The following is a 22,187-nucleotide window of genomic DNA, read 5'->3' on the forward strand; positions in this document are numbered from 1 at the left end:
AAATTAATTCACTGAGCACAGTAGGACACTGTTGGGAAGAAGAGAGAGGAACCTGGCTGACCTCAGGTTGTGGCAAGGAGTTGTTCAGGCACAGGCATGCAGGAAGCCACTGGCCAGAGCTGGAGTCTGGGAAGAGATCACCACATCCAGTTGGGGGAAGGACTGTATAGGTCATGGCTCAGCTCCCGACTCAGTCAAAAAACAGACACAAATTTGCTAAATCTGCCAGTTTAACAGCTTCATTGACCAAGACCTCAAAACACAATGTCTCTATAAAATAACCTGCCTCTTTCTGCCACCCTACATGGCCTGAATCTCATTACTGGATCTCTGGGTTCTTCTGTAGGCTTGCTTTAATAGGAACTTGGGGCCTGGTTTAGAGAAATCTGTCAGTTCACCTTCACTTAAATCACTTAAAGATTTCCTTCTTTAAGTGTAAAGCATTGAGATACTCAGTTGAGGAAACATAATAAAAACAAAGAAGCATCTTTATCAGAGTGAAAACTACACCAATCACAGATGGATTTACTGTGATACTTGCTGATTTTCATAAACCCTAATTTGCCTTCCTAAAGAGTTCTGGTTTGGGCAGTTTCCAGTTTCCTGTATTGTTATCTAGACCACAATCTGCCCTAAATTAATTTTTAAAGCAGTTTGGGGTTTGTTCAGTATACACGATGTTGCATACTTTGGAAATACTTGTGCATGACAAGCATTTTACAAGTTTATTGGAGGTTTTTTAAAACCATAATCACATGTCCTTTTCTACATTTTCTTTAGGAGACCCTGAAAGCTTTTGACCGGGAAATAAATGCATTTGTGGACTATATGTTTGGACCTCGAGGTAAGCTGCTCCACTTACAGCCCTTTAAGGAAATAATACTTCTAGAGGTTACCACCCAAAAAACTTCTAATAAATTTCCTGAGTAACTTCTTATTGAAAAGTGTAAACTAGGCAGAATCACAGTATTATCAGAAAGACACCATTACTGTAGCAAATCTATCAATGCAATGATTTGTGTTTTCTTTGTTTCTGAGAATATCAGAGAAATTCAGTTTTGCATCCTAATGTGGAACAAAAAGCCTGAAAGCCTGGATCTTTCTCAAAGTGGAAGATCTGTTTTGGGACTGATTGTCATTCATAACCCAGTTTGTTTGGTCCAGCTACTAATTAAATTGCCTAATTCAGAAGGATGCTTGGAGCATAAGCAACCTGCAGGATCACGTTCAAAATTTGTATAAACTGATAGATTGGGTGGGAGAACAGATGCATCTTTTGATTTCATATTATTGTTTTCTGGAACATTTTGGACAAGAATAACTTAAATAATTGTAGGTTGGAAGTGCCTCATGCTTTCTGAGGATGAAACAAGTAAGTAAAAAAAAAAAAAAAAACCCGAAGTAAGTAAAAAAAAACCACCCTAAAATAGGACTTCAGGTGAGGATGAAGCATCAAAGTCAGGACTAAGAGAGCCAAGCAAATACAAGAAAGTGTTATGGCAGCTTAGCCAGGACACAGTCCTCAGAGTAGGCCACTGCAAGGCCACCTTGCTGTTGGTAGGGCTGGGTTTAACTTCAGGAATTACCTTGCAAACTTTTACCCGTGGTTAAATCCAGAACTGCTGCTTATGGGGATGGATGCATGATTATGGATTCCCAATTTGTTCCAGTAATGTTCTCCATGTCACAGAAACAGTTCTTGCTTGATTGGAAGGAAAAGGGAAAGATGTAGTGTTCTTAAACACAAGAAATTCTAATTTTTCTTAGCTGGCTGGCTACAAAATCTTTTCTGTCATGTCTGCAGTAGATGTGAAGTTTGAAAGAAAGATTTCCAGTAAAGAAACATTGGCTTGGAAATTGCAGCAGAAGTGGTTAAAGCAGAATAGGTTTTACTAATGGCTTCTACAATAGAATATTTTAATATTAACAAAGAAATGTGATCAGAAGAATAAAAGCACTACTTTCTGGTGTTTTGGTGTTTTGTTTTGGTTTTTTTCCAATTGGACATGATATTCTCTTTCATTCCTCTTTCCTTGTTGGTCCAGATAAATTGTCTGAAGGAATAAGCTATAGTTTGTCCAATTCTGAATAGCACAGAGATCCCTTTGGGCTTTTAGAAAGCCCTTCAATTAAACAAGTATTATTTGTATATCTTGCCAAGTACATCACCATCCTTCTCCAGACATCAGTGGTGAAGATTGCTTTGTTTGTCCATGCCTCTGCACCCTGATCTTTAATTTAACTGGTGGTATAATGACACAGTATCATACATTTCCTGAATAGCATATCTCCCTCCAGTGTGTGTTTATCCACATAAATAATTCACATAAATGATTCACATAAAACTGCAATCAGTTTTAAATTGAATGACCCCACAGATGAATATCTAATGAATTTGAGAGCTTCCCGAAACATCTAAACCCACAAACCATTCCTCTTCTTTCTCTCTACTGATTTTTATCCACAGTACACACTTCATTCAGCAGCAAGATGGATTAAAAGGATAGATAACAGCACTCTATTATTTTAAAAACCAATCCCCTAGTTCTTGTTTATATTTTAAGTAGTAACTCCTGAAATACTTGTGTCCCTGTGCAGGTCTTTGTCATCATTACCAGTTGTGTCTGAGGGTACTAGAAGAGTCAGACAGCCACGCTCTAGCTCCCAGAGGCAATCTCTGTCACACTGGGAGCACCAGGTTTAACACTGCCTGACTGGAATGAGGGACAGACTATCTGAGAGCTGAACTTGATTTATAAATATCTGTGTATTTTGTTCCTTCATTCGCTGCTATCAGCTGGGCTTTGTAGACAACTTCACCTCCGTGTTTGCTTTTGAACTAGCAGAGCAAGTCCTTTGGATCAGGGAACAGCAGCCATATACGTGCCCGTTGGTTTTGTCTCTTAGTAAGGGGTGGTCTTACAGTTTGGTGTTGGTCCATATTATTCTTATGCTCAAGGCAAATTGAGAACAACTGAAATAGCAATTTTCTTCTGTGAGACATAATTTTTCCAGGGTAACCCTTCATCTGCAGAGTGTTGTTTGGTCCTATGCAAAACTAAGTAATACTGAAATGCAGGAGCAAATCTACTTAACTGGTTGTTTGTTTTACCTGTGCAAAAACCAGAGGTGGTCAAGAAGAGATGTATTTTGTTAAAGTTATGATAAATTAAAAAGCACTTTTCCTTAATAGACTATGATCAGTTAAGGCTCTGGGGCAAACCAGTCTACCCTCTGCACCTTAAAAAGGACTGAATCTACTCAGATACTGGTTGGCCAAAGCTATACAGAAACTTGAATCAAAATGTTTCTAAACCTCATTGATAAAAGCCTGATACGTTTAAAGAGCCTGGGAGGCCTGCCACTCACTTAAGAGGAGCCAGGATTTCACCCCAAGGGTTTGGCACACCATGGCCAGTGACCGTGAATGAGCTTATTCACAGAGCGATCAGAGCTTGTGGGCGCCTGCTCCTTCCCCTGCTGTAATCCAGCGCTTTCCCACTGGGACTTTATTCACTGCTCTGGTCTCAATTTCAGATGCTGTGCAAGTTCAATACTGTAAAAATAATCCTTTCTCCTATTGACAGTGTAACTTTATAGTACTTGAACACGGAGATTTAACTGTCAGTCAACAGAAATGCTTTTCATCTCTCATTCTTCTGATAACTTCTTTTGGAATACATTCCCTTTCCTCCCCCCTCTTGACACATAAAAACCTCCCTCTGCTTGTCATTCAAGGATAAGTGGAAGTGGAAACAAAGCAGTCACATTCCTTGGCTGCCCTTTATAAACCACTTTCTGCCAGAAACTGTCCTACTCTTCAAGGTATTGAGGTCGTGGTGGGAAATATTCAGGAAGGGTACATGTTTTAACAATTTCTCTTGAAACTGGAATACTATAGAATTTAAAAATACTTGACATGCTGACCTGAAAAAGCACACGAGTTCTGCTTTTGTGTGGATCAGCCCACATGCTTGTGGCCACTCACAGCGGAATAAAAACTTTCTGAGCGCATACTGGGGTAGAATTTATTCTGTGTAGTTCAGTTTGTATTCTGAACATTTTTCCACTTTGAGCAAACATACAGTTTTGTTATCTACTGATGCCAATTTGTCTTTGTGCACGTAACCTTTATGCACTAAGTGTTGCAATCCTCGGATGGGAGACCTTTCCTTAGATAGCACTCTTGCTGGCAAGACTGCTTCCTACATCTTCATTTAGGATATCAATTAAATAAATTAAATCCTTATGCTCCTAAAACACACACTCCTAAGGCATCAACACTTAAACAGTCAACCTTTACCTGTCCTATGACCTTTGTGTCAGGCTAAGAGCCCATAAGGGAGCAGAATGACTTCTAAAATATTCATTCCAGGGCTTCAGACATGGCTGGTGAGCTTTAGGAGATTGTTGGGAGTGTTTCCTTTTCACACTGAGGTGATCCTAATAAGCATTGAGATCTGAAGACAGACAACAGGCGTTCTAGCTTGGTAACGCACAACAAAGCAAGGCTACTGTAAAAGGGAGGATTCTGCTGTTGTGACTGCTTTAATCCTACACCTCTCTGCTCCTAGAGGTTTTTGGGAGTCCAGAAGGGAGAGAGTCAAAAGCAGGAGGGCATTGGACTTCCATGGTAGTGGCCTGGTTGAAAGTCTTTCCTTTGAAAGGGCTAACGACCCTCATGGAATCCAAACTCAACAGAGGAATGTTACAGCCGTGATGGAAGCGAGGGGAGAAGCAGAGGGAAAATGTAATGAGAAGGAAAGCTGGTGCTCAAGGCCTGGCTCATATGCAGGTTACTCTAACATATGTAAAATTTCACTTTACTTATACCTGTATGCATGTATTTCTGAGGAAGGAATTGTTGGAAAGAATATTACAATCAATTACTAAATGTTGGGCACATTTACTTGGTGCATCATCTTTTTCAGTTTCAACACAGGCAGAAAAACAGTAATTATTTTTAATGCACTTTTCTTTTATGATTTTTAACACAATCTTGGCCTTTGTCAAAAAGATAATCTAAGTATTTTAAAGCATTTTCCAAGAACAAAAACATCTTTCTAAGACCAGAAAGAACTACTTTCTGTGACACCTGTACAATGATTCCTCACTGATTTCTTTCTTCACTTACTCCATGAGTCATTCTAAAAACTAGCTGTGATGCCTACTTGTTCTTTCCATAGGTACATGGCTGAAGAATGTTGCTTTGGAATTTTACTCTTGATTTACCCCATCTTGGAAAAGAAAAAAGAATAGAGAGCACACCCCTTTCACTCATGACATCCAGCTGCTCATATGACAACAAAGTGGTGCCTCCAGCTTGGCATCTGGGATTAGGCTTTGCTCATATACACTGAACTATCTGATTACTGCCAATGGGATTACTTGTGTGAATAAGGCAAGAAGGATTTGACCTTAATATTTCATTTCAGGACCAGGCAAGTGGGACAGAAACTGTGAGAAAGCGAGCCCTCGCCTAGCCAAAAATCTTGCAAACATCAAAGTAAACATTTGCCACTTGCTTTTAGTACTTTGGAAAAGCCTTCCCCTTGTATGAACGTTTTCTAGTTAGTGTTATATCCCTGCCTACCTGTATGGCAAGTGCAGAATTAAAATAACACCTCAGCTGGCAACATTACGTTCATATTTTGTATTTAATACTATCTGCAAATTGTTGTTTAAATAAATATTAAGTTAAAGCATGAAATAAAAATTTTAAAAGCATATAAGCATGGAGTTTTCCCTTTCATTTACTCTTTACCATTAAAATGGAGTGATTTAGATGACCTTAAATTATTAGAAAATTCCATGCAGTTTTCAGCCCACATTCTCTGAGACTTAGTATGCCGTTTAGGTAAGTTGAAAGCAATGGATAGCTCTTGTAAGGAAAGAAAAACTGATTCTTTCTGAATTTAGCAGATTCTTTTCATGAAAAAATAAGTAATTTCTGCCTTATTTTAGCAGTACTTGACCATAGCTTTCTTAATTGCCTGCTCCGTGTCTTCCTTTTTTTAGATGCCAGGGTTAGAGGATGGTTCCTTTTGGACTCTTACCTTCCCACGTTTTTCCTTACTGGAGCATATCTACTCTGCATATGGCTGGGCAACAAGTTCATGAAGAACAGGGCTCCTTTCTCTCTCAGGCCTCTCCTCATCGTGTACAACCTGGGCATCACACTGCTCTCCTTCTACATGCTCATAGAGGTAAGTGCTCTTCCATGCAGCACAGCTGAGGAAGGTGACCAACATACAGTTTTTAGCAGAAACATCTTAGTCACAGGTGGTTTTGCTAGGAAAATCAACAGTAAAATACATTTAATATTAAAAGGTCCTTTCTCATCTTAGATCTTGGCATGTTTTGATTGTCCTTCCTGAGCTACAGTCCACACCTGGGGATAGCTCTTTGCTGCCATGACCGTGTCCACAAGCATAAATTTGCATCTGCAACAGTCACAGGCACATATAAACGTGCCTATACCTTGTCCTTCAACACTCATGAAAATGCCATAGATTGGATTTTATTCAGATGACCAGCTGTGGAATGATTTTTCCAGGCCCATGCTTAAACATGGATAAATTTATAGATGAGAGCACTGATTTATTTATGCTACTGGCAATTCAGTGTTATTTTTCTCCTCTTGTGACTAAGAAGCTTTTCTCAAAAAGTCAGACCGTAAAAGACGGATGTTAGAAACTTACCACTTCATCCAAAAGCAAGGGCTGTGGGGCTTGGAGGCTGAATATGGTCACACAGATTATTTCCCGAGTACTTATCAGAAAGAAACATGCTCATATAATTCAGTATCCAGAACCAGAAGAGGTTTGAAAGCATCTGATGATTTTCCAACAGTAGAGGATTCAAACAGTGCCTCTCAGCTGACATGTGTGGTGTTGCCTCTGCAGAGGGAAACAAAAGCCAAAAGCCACTATTTGGATGTTATTTGGGAGCTGCTCATTTCATTCTCATTCTCATTCTCTTTTCTCATTCTCTTTTGATAACTGTGGTGCTTTTAATATTAAGGTGTTAACATACATTACTCGAAGCCCTTAAAAACAAACACTAGAAGACAAAACCCACAAAATCTCTTTTGTTGTTGTTGTCTTTTTTTTTTTTTTTTTTGGGGGGGTTTGTTTTTGGTTTTGTTTTGGGGTTTTTTTTTGGGGGGGTGGGGGGTGGTGTTGTTGAAGAAGTGACCCTGCCCATGAGAGCCGTGGCTGAAGAATGTGCTTGATTTCATGGTGTGGCCTGACACTGCTGTGTTGTCTGCACAGCCTCACAGCATTTCTCACTCCTGGGGCTCTCAGCCACAGTTTCCACCTTATTCTGTTGGTTGGACAAGAAACTTTTCAGAAGCCAAACAGGATACCCAAAGATTTCAAGTTTTAAATTGATTAGACCTAAACACCAAGTGACTGGGCTGGTCAAATGGCTGAGGAGCAGTCTAGATTTGTGCTTTTGTGCAAAGGACTGTTTGTTTTACACAAAGTATTATCCTGGTCAATGTTCCAGCTGCTTTCAGAGGCTGCTGTGGGTGTCTGGGAGTGCAGGATAAGGTTTAGAGCAAAGGAGAAACCAGCACAATTGCTGGAAGGTTTGATGACTCCAAAATTATTGTCCTCCTGAATTTAAATTAGTACTTTGATGTTTAAATCCCCATTTCGCTTGAAGGTATACAGATAACTGGCTGCAGTAGCAGGACTCAGCAAAAAGGATTAACTGAATAGAAAAACATTCTGCTGTCCTCTTTTCCTTCCAGTCTGATTTTGCCTGCCACAAGTAAATAAAGGGAAGAACAAAGAAAATTTTAGCAGGTCTCATTTGCATGACTGAAGCAAATATGGTTTTAGCCACGTCCTGGTAGGAACTGTATTTAGCCACCTGCTGTTCAGCTGCCTTCCTGCTCCATCCTTCCTGAGGCTAACTTTGCTGCAGACAGTCGCTGAGTTGTGTTAGTCCTCAGATTAGTCTCTTGAGACCTTGATTCTGTGGCTGGAGGCTGCTGATTTATACCTCCCAAACTGCAGCTGGGCATGGCTGGCAGTGCCAGCTCACAGCTCCACATTCTGCAAATTTGGGAACCCAGGGAACATGATGGCTGATCTGTACTGCCAGCTGTTCTACTGCAGATTTCACTCTTAGCTCTGGACTGTCAGCCAGGCTGGTTTTACACTGCACAAAACACACTTCCATGATGCTGGCTCTGTATTTTCTTAGTCTACTTCCCTGGTTCCTATCACAGCTTCTCCTGTGAAGGAGCAGAATGGAAGTTAACACTTGCAGTCCTGCCTGAGGTAGCCTTCACATCCCTGCTGAAGAAAAACAGGCAAATGGGGGAGCAGAAATCATCTTCATTACCAAATAAAGTCATGGTGATTCAATACTTCAATATCTGTAATTTCCAAAGCTTCTCTCTATGCCCCTTATTCTCTCTGTCTTTTGTGGGCAGTAAGCTCTTTAAGGCAAGAGTAACCTATATTTAGCACATTCTGCACAGTGGCTCTTTATGTAAACACAGTTGATCCTTCCAGTGACTGTGATTTGGGATCAATTCTTCATTGGACACATCTACAACAGTTGCTTTATTTCTCCATCCTCTCACTACATCTAAACCCCTCTGGTCTCTGTATCAGGGATAAATCACAAAATAAGCAGCTCTACAACAGAGGTAAAACACATTCCCCCCCCCCCACCCCCACCACACCAAAAGCCATCTTTCTTTGTTTTGTTTATAAGGTGCCAGACAGCATGTCTTGCAATAACTCCAGAATGTAGGGGTTGCCTCTTAGATGTTCAAAAGAAAAAAAAAATCTCATTCACAAGAAAGGGTGTATCTCCAAATACAGCCTGTCCCACATGATGGATTTAATGAGAGGCACGGTAAACCTAATGATGGGGGTACTTGTGCTTCAATTCTTCATCTCCTCACCCTCATCTCCTGAGGAGTTACAGCTGGCACTTCATGACAGCTGATTTGTTCAACCTCAAGGCAAGAAGAAAAAAGGTTACAGACAGCAAAGAGTCATAACAAAAGGGCTGTTTTTAAATCTCCAAGGGCAGATTCCTCTTTTGAGCCAGAGCTCCATGCACTGCACCGTGGGCATGAACTATCTGGGAGCCGATTTTATCTCTGAGCTTTGAGGTCAACCAATCCGCAAAGTACTTGGAGGAACAGCTCCAGGACAGCCCTAAGATGTGCCATTAGCATAAGGTCAGATACCCCTACGATCCCCGAAGGACAAGGTCTAAAGATAAACAGCTCTGCCCAGCTGCCCTCATCCTACTGAGATGTCCCAAAATTTTTGAGGCAACAAAGAGTCAGATGCCTCTGAAGGCTCCCAGGAGGGCAGCTTGTTAGACCTTTAGACTTCTGAGTTGGGCAGATAGATTTTCCTGAAGTTGTCAAAGGTGCTTACCTTCCCCAGCTGAACACGATCAAGTTGGCACTTGGGCTTGGAGCACATGTTTTTCATGTGCCTGAAGCTTAGACAAAGGCCCTGTGCTTAAACTGGGCAGGCTGCAGGAGGGCTGCTGAGGAGGCAGAAGACAATTCCTTCCATCCTTGCTGCTACCAAAGAAAGCCACATCAGAGGTTTCTTATTGTTGTGTACTTTTCTGTACTAGTAAGTGCTCGTAGACCCAGATCAACTCCACTGATCCAACAATTTCTAGAACATTGTCAAATTCTGTATATGCTAGCACCTTTTTGCTTTAAGAAAAATCAGAACTTTTGACAATTTCCCTTAAGAAATATATGCCTTTTCTCTGCACAAGTTTTTTGCTTAAAATGCTAAAATTACCAACTATGAGCAGTAAACCAGCTTACTGTGAAAAAACATCACATTTGTGCATATTTTGAAATTGTTTCATGTGCTTACAAACCACACTTCAGGGATGCAGCCTGAAGCACCAGAGACCAAATTATCACAAGTTCAGTGATAAATTAAAACTGGAAACACAGGAGACCGGTGCTGATCTCTGAATTCTGAAATTACTCAGGTGAGGATACTCTCTCTCACAAATAGGAACAGACATAATCTCTGCCACAGTCTTAGGCTGCTTTCCCCGTCAGTATCACCTCTGCCCTATTTAGCTCAAATCTCAGCTGGTCATCAAGGTCTCACCCAAGTCCTTCTGTTGATCAGGCACTGAGAAAACCAGGACACTAGCACCATTTGGGTCAGATTAAAAAGAGGATCTGGAGGTATGTGTCATTAGCAGAGGGGTGGCGTGATGTCTCAAGCTGCTTGTGTCCCCAGGTAGCTTCTCAGACTTATTACAAATCCATGGGATTTGTAAACAAGCAACCACATCCATGTGGGGAGGCAGGACTTGCATGTGAGGTCCCCTCGTTTCAGAGCAAAGGCAAAAGAGCAGAACTCACAAGTATTGCCACCCCAGTGCATTAACCTTTCTGGAGGAGACAGAAAAAAAGGCTTCTACCTTGCAGGATTAAATAAAATATAAAACAAGAAATCAAGTGCACTTTAGCTGTTTCTAGGAGCTGAAAATTCAGCCCAAAGTAAGTCCATTTTCTGAATTATAGCCATAACTTGTATATTCATAGATGCAAGGTGATGTGAGGATTCCCAGGAGTGCCAGAACGATCAGGGCCATCAGCCACTACTTTTAGCCTTACACACTGCAATTGAGATTATATCTCACACATTACTAGAAAGTATAATGCCTGAATTAGTTATAACAGGGCAAAACAAAAGGAACAAATCAAAAATAGAAGGAACACCTAAACGCTGTTTTATTCCATCATTGTAATGGCTCACATCAGAAAGATTTGCTTTCTATCTGTGTAAGTGTTAAAAAGATGGAGCTTGTGTAGCACAAGTTCTAAGTAAACCTTTAACAGTGCTGATGATGGGGAAAGGTGAAAAAGATCCTAACGAATTTGAACTGTCCTGGAATTTTACTGTAGAAATCCAACTTCAACATTATCTTGCTTTTGGTGTTTGTTTTGTTTTGATTTTGTTTGTTTATTTGGGTTTGTTTGTTTGTTTTGGTTTGTTTTTTGGTTTTTTTGTAAGATTATGATGAATTATTGTTGTTTACTCCTTCATTAATTGTTCAGAAGTTAACAAATGTAAATTAAGTGCAGAAGTACGGAAAGATTCTAGATCCATCAGTATTGGGGCTTGAGGTGAAGGCTTCCTTTGAAGCAATTATTTAGTACTGAAAGACTACTTGTACCCTAGGACAGCAAGAGAAAAAGAACAAAGTGAGAAACCAGAAGAGATCAGGTACACTTCTCTATCATTTGAAGAAAAGGAGAAGGGGGGAAAAAGAAAAACCTAGAGAGCAAAAGGTTACCAAGGTTGCATTGTAAAGCAGAGAAATGTTAGGACAAGAGCCAGCAGCACTTTAGATCAAGTAAGAACTTTGTGTGAATGGAGTTAAATTACCAGGTGTTCCTCTATATTGATCAAATCATTTGTTTGGAGAGCTGAGGAGCTGACTTTGCTGTCCTTGCCTGCAGTTATTCCAGCTGGGCATGTTGTCCTCACATCTCAGTTTTCATCCTCAGTGTTCTCCTTGTCTTTCATACTGACCCTTCTGAGCTCTGCATTTCAGTAGAACATTTAACCTGATCGTTGAAAAAGGCAGTGCTCTGGATCTCTTGTGCACATTCAAATAGAATTCAGTAGAACTGTATTGGAAATCAAGAAAAAGACTTCATATAAGAAGGTTTTCCATATGTTTAGAGCTTCTAATACCACCACTGGTACCACAAAATATGAGAGGGGGGCTATTCAGAACAGACGTAATCAAAGACTCATGGAAAATAAGCCTAGACAGAGTTTCTTTGGGCCTGTCCCACTCTCCCAGACAACAGCAGTACTCCAAGTAATTGCCATTCATAACTAATTTCAAGTAATTTTGAAGCCATTAGTTCGCTAATCTTTCTTTTTATCAGGCTCCCATTTACTTAAGGAATATTAAGTGGAACTGGCTCGTATTTTTTTCAACAACATGGTTTTACATTTTAAAGAGTTTCTGTTAATAAAAAAAAATTCAAACAATTATCTAAACTTTGCTTGGGAAGGGGCTCTTATTTTTTTTGTCACCATGTTTTGAATTTTCTGACCTAAAAAAAGAGGAAGAAAGCACAGGACCACATATTTCCTCCACCCTGGAATAACCAGTATCCTTTTAGCTACAGTGCTCCAGTTGAAGGAGGCATCCAGCTTAGGGTCCAGCTGTATGTGCTACAGGTCAGGATAGCAAACTCCAATTGGTGTATTAAAGAATTAGACAATCTTTTTGGGGCAGGCACCAGGCACACAATCTTTTGACCTCTAACCAGACCCATGGAGAGCTGGAAAGCCTCACCAAACAGTAGCCCAAAGCACAGTTTTCACAGTTCTGTCCCCATGAAAAATATCTTGAATGCATCATAAAGAGGAACAACTCAATATTTCCCCTGTGATAAATCTTGTGGGATGTTTCCTATTCAGAACCTGGATTTGTTTGGCGCACCACCACCACTAAGTTTTTACGTTTAGGGAAACCAAATGGCAGGGCTGGGACGTTTTGGAATCTCCCAGTCCTGTGCTGAACCATGGAGCCCACACTGCTTCCCTAGAGGGTTTATAGTCATGCCAGACTACAGTTTATCTGAGATCTTAGAGGCGCAAAGGCATCAATCTGCAAATGCAGGCTGTTCTGCATCTCAGCTATCCATCTAAAATCTGGGATTATACCACAATTCTTGGAGTCTTGTCTAAAGATAGGCAACCTCTATAAAGAGATATTCTTCAATAAATACTATTCACAGATGATTTGACAAATGTCATGTTTTGCCAAAACAAACAACCCCCCCCAAAAACCAACACCAAACCCAAAACCCTGCCTTAAAACTTTCTAGGTTTTTTTTAAGACTGATTTAATGACAAGTTGAAAATGATTAGTGGTACCTTCCTCTTTTCATTGGGTTATCATGTGAAAATACGATGGCCCCAGTAGCCTTGTGGCATGCTTCACTCCAGCCTCGTGGGTATAGCAAGGCAGTTCAGATGTTGCATGCTTGTGGAAGTGGGTCATGTTACAGGCAAGGAGCTGATTTCTTCCTTTAAAAACCAAAAAGAGGAAAAACATGTGCAGTTATTAATCTGGTCTCTGGTTTTAGACACTGATAATCCTCTCAGGCATTCCATTTAAAAATTAAAGATAGAAAATGTCATTTCTGTCTCTTTCCTGACACACTGCCCTGAGTGACTCCTTTTCCTTGGGGTGTAGCCATCAGGTAGCTGCTTTCAGGACTATTTTGTCCAAGTCTATAGATCCAGGGAGGAGCTGCCATTCCCAAGGACTAAAAAAATCTCTGGTGGCCAAGGGAAATAAGTGATTCACAGCACTGCCAGTTAAGCCCTTCTTTTTGCTACACTACATAGGTAGATTAGTCTCCTTTACTTAATCTAGTGAGGCTTCAATTGCTTGAGAGTAGTGGTCATATCAAGTTGTTTTAATTGGTCTAAGGGCTGGAGTGCCTTAGAAAGCCCAGTAAAACATCATACACATAATAATACCTTGCTCTGTCTTTTTCACAAGAAGGACACTAGTGCTAATACTCCTGCTCTGGACTTCTAAGAGGAATTTTAATTACCTCAATACTAACTCTATTATTAGTTTTTAGCTTTCCTTCTTAACTGTTTCCATGTCGACAGACCATGTAGTGGATAGACCATTCCAGTTGGCAGGGACCCACAGCAACCTTCTAATCCAGCTGTCTGACCAATCCAGGGCTGACCAAAAGTTAAAGCATGCTGTTAAGGGCACTGACCAAATGCTTTTTAAACACTGACAGGCTGGGAGCTGGCCACCTCTCTAGGAAGCATTTTCCAGGGTTTGACAACCCTCTCAGTAAAAAAATGCTTCCTAATGCTCGGTCTAAATCCCCCCTGGTGCAGCTTGGAACCATTCCCACAATCCTATCATTGCATCCCAGGGAGCAGAGCTCAGCACCTCCCTCCTCTTGTCCCCTCCTCAGGAAGCTGCAGAGAACAATGAGGTCACCCCTCAGCCTCCTTCTCTCCAAGTCAGACAAGCCCAAGGTCCTCAGCTACTCCTCACAGGACTGGCTTCCAGCCCCGTCACCACCTTTGTTGCCCTCCTCTGGTACATTCAAGGATCTTCACGACATTCCTAAATGGTGGCTCCAGGCCTGCCCACAGTGCCCAGGGTGAGGCTGATGCAGTGGGTGATCCCCTCCCCTGCCTGGGCTGTGCTCGATGCACCTCGGGGTGAGGTTTGCCCTTGGGGCTGCCAGGGCACACGATGGCTCACACGGAGCTGCTGCTGACCAGCTCTCCCAGATCCCTTTCCACAGGGCTGCTCTCCAGCCATTCCTCCCCCAGTTCACCTGTGCCCATGATATTCCAGCCCAGGAGCCAGATCCAGCATTTGGACTTGTTAAATTTCATCCCACTGATGACTGCCCAGTGCTCCACTCTATCTCTCTGCAAGGACTCATGTCTGTCAAGAGAGTCAACAGCACCTCCCTGTTTCACATCATCAGCAAACCTGCTAATGGGGCATTCAATTCATGCCTCCAGATCACTGAGAGGTATTTTGAACAGCACTGGCCCTAGAACTGATCCTGAGGAGCACTGCTGTGACCATCACCAGCCAGCTGTAGGCCCAATGCTGATGCCTGACCCTCTTCTTCCTCCTGCCCTGGGACAAGGAGGAATATCTTATTGCTTCTAGGCATTTCCTATCTGAGAAAGTCCAACCATGCACAGGGATTTTTCTACAACTCAAAGAGCACATAGAACCTGCAGTCAGTAGAAACAGCAATATCCATTCAGAAAATCACATCACTTTCCATTCTAGCCTGTCTATGGGGAAGAGAGGACAAACAAGCTACAGCTGTGAAATTTTTGAAGTTGAAGGCCTGAAATGAACAGGGCAGAGGCCCCTGGGTCAGGATCTTAGAGCTTAGTCTGCTGCTCAGTGAGGTGAGGAGATTATATCATCTTTCGGAACCTGCTGTCCACCCCCCACCCCTGAAACAAAGGAACCAGCTTTCAATTCTGAACAATTTGATTGCCCATTTACAGAAATAAGGCAGGAGTTGGACTGATGTGGCAAAACAGCTCATGCGAATTCTCATGCTGTTTATACTTGAGTAGATGAATAGAAGTCATTTATTAGTGGAAAAGCAGGAATCTGTTAAGAATAACATAAGGGCAAACAGAAAAATATGAAACCTCTACTAATTAATAGGATGTTGCTGCTTAGCAGAAAATTTTCACAAAGCAGCTCTTTACATGATCTGTTTTTCCACATAGCCTCAAATAATACTTGCTTTAATATTATTTTCAGGATAGACTTCCAAGAATGCAAAAGAATGCAAAGATATTTTTTTCTATGGGGAGATCATTTGTGTTTTGAAAGAGAGAGGGGATTTCTCATCTCCTTGATAGATCCTACACTTGCACCATCTCTGGGTGATTAATAACACCATCAGCCCTGCAGAGGTGTGACTGCTCAGTAGGCAAAAGGGAATGTGACTTAAACAGTACAAGTAATGTATGCGTTTAGTATCAGAAAAAAAAGAAACCTGGTACCAAAAATGTCTTGTATCAAGGTGTCAGCTTCTGTTCCAGATATCCATCTGGCTCATTTGGCACCATTAAGTGAGCTGCTTACCTTCAGCATCCTTGTGAGCCAACAGGAAAGTCATGGCTTGGGATCACCGGGATCCCCTAAAAATTACTTTCTGCTTTCCAAATTTTCACACTTTTTTTTTTTTTAATTAGGAAGTTAATCAGAAACGTTGAAAATTATCTTGAAAAGCAGAGGAGTCAAAACTCAAAGTGAATTCTTTTCTTTTCCTTAGAGGAGACACAGTAGTGTGTAAGGCACCTACAACAGAGAATAGAAATGTTGAGCTGCAGAAAAAAGTCAAAAAAAGTAAAAAAAAAAGTCAAAAAATTTCTCCAGTCTAAGCTGGTGGCTTTTGAAATGCAGACACAAACCAGAGGAAACTCTTCTGCCAAGCAAAATGACTGGTGAATAAACAAACAGAATGATCTGAAAAAAATGGCATTTTTAAAATCATAGAAGAATGAACAAAATTAATGAAATAAAACCATGCAGTCAAACAGAGTGGTGTTCTCACCCCAAAGCTTATTCTCCGTATGCATGCTGACCATTTGTAAGGTGTTGCAAATTTCCTAATTACCAAATTTAAAAATTGTGATGTTTAGAAGAAATATTGATATTGAAAAGAAATACTTTCTTTATGAGCCTCTTAGGATTTTTTCATCTCATTTTCCAACATGGTACCTTTGAATGAAATACTTGGAAAAAAAACCCCAAAACCTTGAGATACTATTGAGCTCACCTGTTCAGCTGGCAGGAAAGTTTCATAAAATATGTCAAGTTGGAAGGAACCCATCAAGATGATTGACTTCAACTCCTTGCCCTGCACACAACACCTGAACAGTCACACCATTTCTCTGAGGGTGTTGTTCAAACACTTCTTAAACTCTGTTGGCCCCGGTGCTGTGACCACTTCCCTGGGGACCCTGTTCCAGAGCCCAGCCAACCTAAACCTCCCCTGACTCAGCTTCAGGCCATTCCCTGGCCTGGGTCCTGTCACTGGCCACCACAGAGAGGAGATCAATGTCTGCCCCTCCTCTTCCCCTCATGAGTTGTAACTGCAATAAACTCTCCCCTCAGTTTCCTCCGGGCTGAATGGACCAAGTGACCTTAGTCTCTCCTTGTAAGGCTCCCCCTCAAGGCCCTTCACCATCCTCATGGCTCGCCTTGGGAGGCTCTCTAATAGTTTTATATATTTCTTATCCTGTGGCACCCAAACCTGCCCCCAGCACTGGAGGTGAGGCTGCCCCAGTGCAGGGCAGAGCAGGACAATCCCTTCCCTCACCCACCTGGCCACTCTGGGCCTGATGTCCCCAGGACACACTTGGCCCTCCTGGCTGCCAGGGCACTGCTGACTCTGTTCAACTTGCCACAGACAAGGACCCCCAGGTCCCTTTCCATGAGGCTCCTTTCCAACCTCTCATTCCCCAGTCTGTCTCTACATCCAGGGCTGTCCCATCCCAGGTGCAGAACCCCAGTTTGTTATCCCAGGAACCACTCTATATGTTACCCTCTCACTCTTCTGGAGATATGATTAATTTACTAATCTGCACACTGTCAGGAGGATTTGGAGCCCACATAAGCATTAGGTCCACTTTTTCCTTCAATTTTTGTTTTTCTTTCTGTTCCTCCTGTAACTGTCTCTGGAGCTGTTCTATTTTGAAGGACAGTAATAACTTAGTTGCTTTCCATCTCAGTTTTTAGTCCTTGTTTCTCTTTAGTATTATCTTTTCTGTACTGACAGGCACCTTCTGGATAGGTATCTAATATTTTACAGAAAATCACTTTATTTTTCCTAGCCTTTATACAGCTCCTAGCAACTCATAGGTGTTCCTCCACAGCTTTCCAATCATACCAGTTATCCTGAGCCCCTTTGCCTGAGAACCTAGGACTTGGACTTCTTCCATGCTTTTGTAAGTAGTCAGTGGTACTGTTTGCAAACATGCTGACTACACCAATTTTTGGTGAATGCATGTTTTAAGGTCACTTAACAAATCACTGGCAAAGGTAAAATCAAAACCAGGTTTAATATAGAAGTGAAAGCACAACAGAGTTCTTTGGCAATGTTCACTCTACTACTGACCAGATGGTTAAAAAAAGCAAACAAAAAGCCAGTATGAATCAATCCAGACCAAAAATATCCCCAGAGTATCTCTGTGGAGGACTGGAGCTCCTGCCGTGTGGTGGGACACCACCTTCCTTACTCAGGGCTTTACCCAGGAACTGCTGGGCAGTGAACCAGCCCTTACTCCTGACCTTTCATACACAAGGAGACAATTCACAAAAGATTTTTTAAAAGTCAATCCACTATAATCATATACAAATTGAGCAGTTTGTAAAATAGACCAATCAAAATATTGAAAAGTACGTACTTTCCTAGCAAATTTCTGTGAACCAACATTTTACCTACTGCAGCAGAAAATTTTGAGGTCAAGTTTCTTCAGCAAAGCAGAAAAATAGGTTGGTTGTACAGAAACGTGTTTGTTTCAATTGTTACATATCAGTTTCCTATAAAACACTCATTTACTGTATTGTCATCTCTCTCTGCAATTTCTGTGGGCTATTTTGGCCACCTAAAACAGCAAAGCTCATGTTACAGAAAAAAATCACAGAATTCAAATTCAGAAGAAGAATAGTAGAAAACCCTGTTTTTCCAGGTTTCGATGCATTTTAATGTGAATTTATAATAAGCATTCTAGGCTACTTTCTAATCCTCCAGATATTATCAATAATCATTTTTAATGTATTTACTCTAGGAATTAATTCAGTTTGATCACTGAGAAATGTCTCTGCTTCACTTCTGCATGGACTGTCACAGATTCAACACAGGATAGTTCTTTTCAGTGTGAACTAGAGGCAAAAGTCATCCCTTCTGTGCTGACACACATCATCCCTGTGAATATAGCTCCGGAGCTGAAAGCAACCCACTTCTCTCAGCATCTTGCAATTCTGCTTACAGCATAACACTTCAATGCATTTCTCCCACCCTCACTCTCTGCAGTCTCTGTAGAGGGTGAGAAAGACCCCAGAACATAAGTTTGCTCAGTTTGTCCCCAAACCCACTTTACACTTATTTGAGAATAAGACCTTTTCAAAATCAATGGATTCTACATGGCATTTATAAGCAAGAGATGATGCTCCCTCTTCTAAAAGGGCTGCTGAGTGCTTTAGGTGGCTGTAACTATAAAAATATTCCATACCAAAAGCTACCATATGGTTTTCTAGAAACCTGCTCCATCCCAGTGCAACACTGATATTTCATTGCTCTGTCTGCTTCCTTGTGTGACGTGCAGAATCTAAGAAACTGCTTGTGTGCCTATTCACGCCTCCATTCAGCACTGTGCCCACTCTCCTTCACTTCCTCCAGCATTTAACAGTGTAGGATAAAGAGACGTGGATGGCATTAGGAAGCATTTCTCCTGTTGCACTACTTTGCATTTGCCTTCTGTTTGCTTGGCAAACAGGGAATTTTTCTCAGGGACAGCTTTGCACAAGTAGCTGTGTTGAAGCTCTGTTCATACTGCTTCAGGACAAAGATACAATTTGGAACGAGGACTTGGAGATGCATTAAATAATGAGAGATTTTAATGGATGCCTCGAAGGCTGTAAAGCCAGAGAAAGAGAAGAAATGCATAGTTTCTACCTCCAGCTTAACTGCTGCCTTTCTCCTTTCAAAAAACAAGATATTAGCAAGTTGTCTGGCTGAAGAGCATCAGTTCATGGAAGGAGTGGGTACCTGCCAATAAGGACAGAACAACTGCAGGGGGAAAAACCATTCCATCTGTTCATGGACGTAATTCCTCTGGTTTCTGTTCCAGCTCATCCTTGCCACATGGGAAGGCGGCTACAACTTGCAGTGCCAGAACCTCCACAGTGCAGGGGAGGCCGATATCCGGGTGAGAGACAAAGCCCTCATCATCCTTTCTGTTTTAGCTGTCTTTAACTGTCCTAGGACAGAGCCTGAGCTCTGATAAAATCTCTCTGCTCCAGGGGAGGATGTAGTTCTTTGTATTGAGCATCAAATTTAGATTTTGTCAAAAGAATAATCTGGCAGCAAAATCTGTTCAGTGTCAAGAAAATAGAACCAGTCTTAAAAAAACCAAATTACCTCAAAATGAAACAAAACCCCACCCACATCACTGCACCTTTGGAAAAAAAACCACCCAAAACAATTAGAAAACCTTTCCTCAAAGTTTATATTTCTTAAATTGTATTTTGATGATTGTATTTTTATACAATTGCTTAAAAGATGTGTGGTTTTTTAACAAAACTGCTTCATTGAAAAGCAAAATAAAATTGAAGACAGAGCTTGTGCTTCTCTTTCATAGCATATTAATGCCTTCTGGGAAGGTGCATGCCTAGGGAGTGAAGAAGTACAGTAATATTTAAGCACTTGTATGGACAGATATTGATCTCCTGCTCCTTTGTTCTTGCTTGTACAGGTAGCCAAGGTGCTGTGGTGGTATTATTTTTCCAAAGTAATTGAATTCATGGACACTATCTTCTTTGTACTGAGAAAGAAAAGCAGCCAGATCACCTTCCTTCATGTGTATCACCATGCCACTATGTTTAACATTTGGTGGTGTGTTCTGAACTGGATACCTTGTGGGCAAAGTAAGTCTTTGTTTGCTTCATCACCCCGGGTCTAAGTCAGCTGCAGCTGGGGAGGAATCACATCGCCATGCAAAGGAATTGTGTCACTGTGCAATGTGAGGGCACCTTTAGGGTTCAGCGTCTTTCAGAACTGCTGACCACCTGCAGAACACAGGAAAGTTAAAAGCATGGTTAAAAGTTCAGTCCAAAAATACCTGAGTGTTAGCCCTAGATTTTTTCACTTAGCTGCCACAAACTCATCTATTTACTTCTCTTCTAACCACTTTTAAGCATAACAGTACTGAGCAGCACAGAAAAACCATCACATACAAGACCTACTCCAAAAAGCAGATGCAAGAAGTCGTCATGGCCCTGGTAAAGCCTTTATCAATCATAACAAATTAAATCAATGGCTCTTTTACAGGCTGAACTCTTGTATGCACCAATCTCTGCCTTAGCAAGATACTTTACTTACACAGTCACTAATTAAAATACCAATTTAAGTTTGTTCTCTTTCATACATTAGAAAGGGATCTGTGATGCCACAGGCTGGTCAGTTGGCATCTGTATAAGAGGCCCAAACAGAAGAAAACTACTTCAGCTGTCCCACACAGGCACACTTTTCCTGGGCTTCACACAGCCAGACACTTCCTGTGGAACTGCTTCTAAAATTGAGAAAACCCCCAGTTTTCTTGCAACCTATTAGAGGATGTCACCACAGCCAATTGTAACATTTTTGTAAAGAAACTTGTTGCAGGTCTTTTTCAGAACTAAAATCAGAATTCACGTTCGTTGGCACTTACTGTGGACAGCACAAAGTCAAAGTAAATCACTGTTAGAGGTAGGAGTAGGGATCAGAGATTTCAAAGTGATTAAGGAGCTATTTCCAGAGGTGTAAACAAATCAGTAGAGGTTTGTGCTTTCTAATGTGTGATCCCCACACTTTGCACTAGCATTGCACTACTGTAATTAAATCAGTAGCTAAGTAATTAATCAGTGAAAGAATCAGAACAACTGGTGAATTCATCTTGTAGTTGTAGCACTGCCATCAAAACACAAGTGCACAGCAGAGAGTAGTGCTGCTACTTCTCCATAATCTGCAAAGTACAGAGGATAATTTATTCCTCTAGAACTGGTATTCATTAAATGTAACTAATAAGAGCAGCAAGGTATCATCTGGGATGAAATTCTGTAAATGTACATCTAGCAGAAGAGCCAATGAAGAAAGCAAGAGCAATGATCAAACATAGGCACAAGAGGTTGGTTTAATTCAGAGTAAAGCCCTTGCTACTGCATCAGAGAGAAGGATAACAGGTTTCTCCCAGGGTCTTAAGCTGCATGCTAGCAGCCAAGTCATCCACAGCAGTGTTCAAAACTTACAGGAATAATGGAAAGACTCACAGCAAGAAGAATTTTAAGAGAGGAAAAAAAATAGCCTGTAAACTACAGAATAGAAAAAGTGGAGAAGATAAATATGAGAAAAAAATACAATATTCAGCATGAGAAAAACCATCTAAGTATCATTCTCTTTTTCAGTTGTCCCTAGTAGAGCACCTCTGCACATCAGGAATGCTACAGCAAGGAATAAGCATGAAACAAATACTTACCATAAGCAAGAGATTCAATACAGAAGGAATATGACAAGCAATAGTACCTTCTCTCACTTTTTAGCAGTTGGTATTTAATTTTTTTTCCCCTAATGTATTTGTTATAGGTTTCTTTGGACCCACTTTGAACAGCTTTATCCACGTGCTCATGTATTCTTACTATGGGCTGTCAGTCATCCCTTCTATGCGCAAATATCTCTGGTGGAAGAAATACCTCACTCAGGCACAACTGGTATGTAGCTCTTTTACTCTCATTTTAAACTACCAGAAATCCTTCAAAATGTGAGAAAGGACTAAATGAACTGTAGGCAAGCATTGTTATTTACAAAATTAAGCCAGTTAGAATTGAAGTATAATGAAAGTATCACA

General features: G+C 41.1%; 1 protein-coding gene across 1 annotated transcript in view; it reads left to right on the top strand.

Moving 5' to 3' along the window:
* ELOVL2 (ELOVL fatty acid elongase 2) overlaps positions 1-22,187 on the top strand; it is a 51,060-nt gene that overhangs the window by 23,483 nt on the left and 5,390 nt on the right. Inside the window, exons 2-6 of the mRNA XM_066324770.1 lie at positions 781-844; positions 6,019-6,206; positions 19,437-19,514; positions 20,061-20,232; positions 21,926-22,050. Coding sequence (XP_066180867.1) covers positions 781-844; positions 6,019-6,206; positions 19,437-19,514; positions 20,061-20,232; positions 21,926-22,050 — 627 coding nt within the window. The remainder of the gene's footprint in view (positions 1-780; positions 845-6,018; positions 6,207-19,436; positions 19,515-20,060; positions 20,233-21,925; positions 22,051-22,187) is intronic.

This window comes from Sylvia atricapilla, chromosome 1 (genome assembly GCF_009819655.1).
Source record: "Sylvia atricapilla isolate bSylAtr1 chromosome 1, bSylAtr1.pri, whole genome shotgun sequence".
Lineage (NCBI taxonomy): Eukaryota > Metazoa > Chordata > Aves > Passeriformes > Sylviidae > Sylvia > Sylvia atricapilla.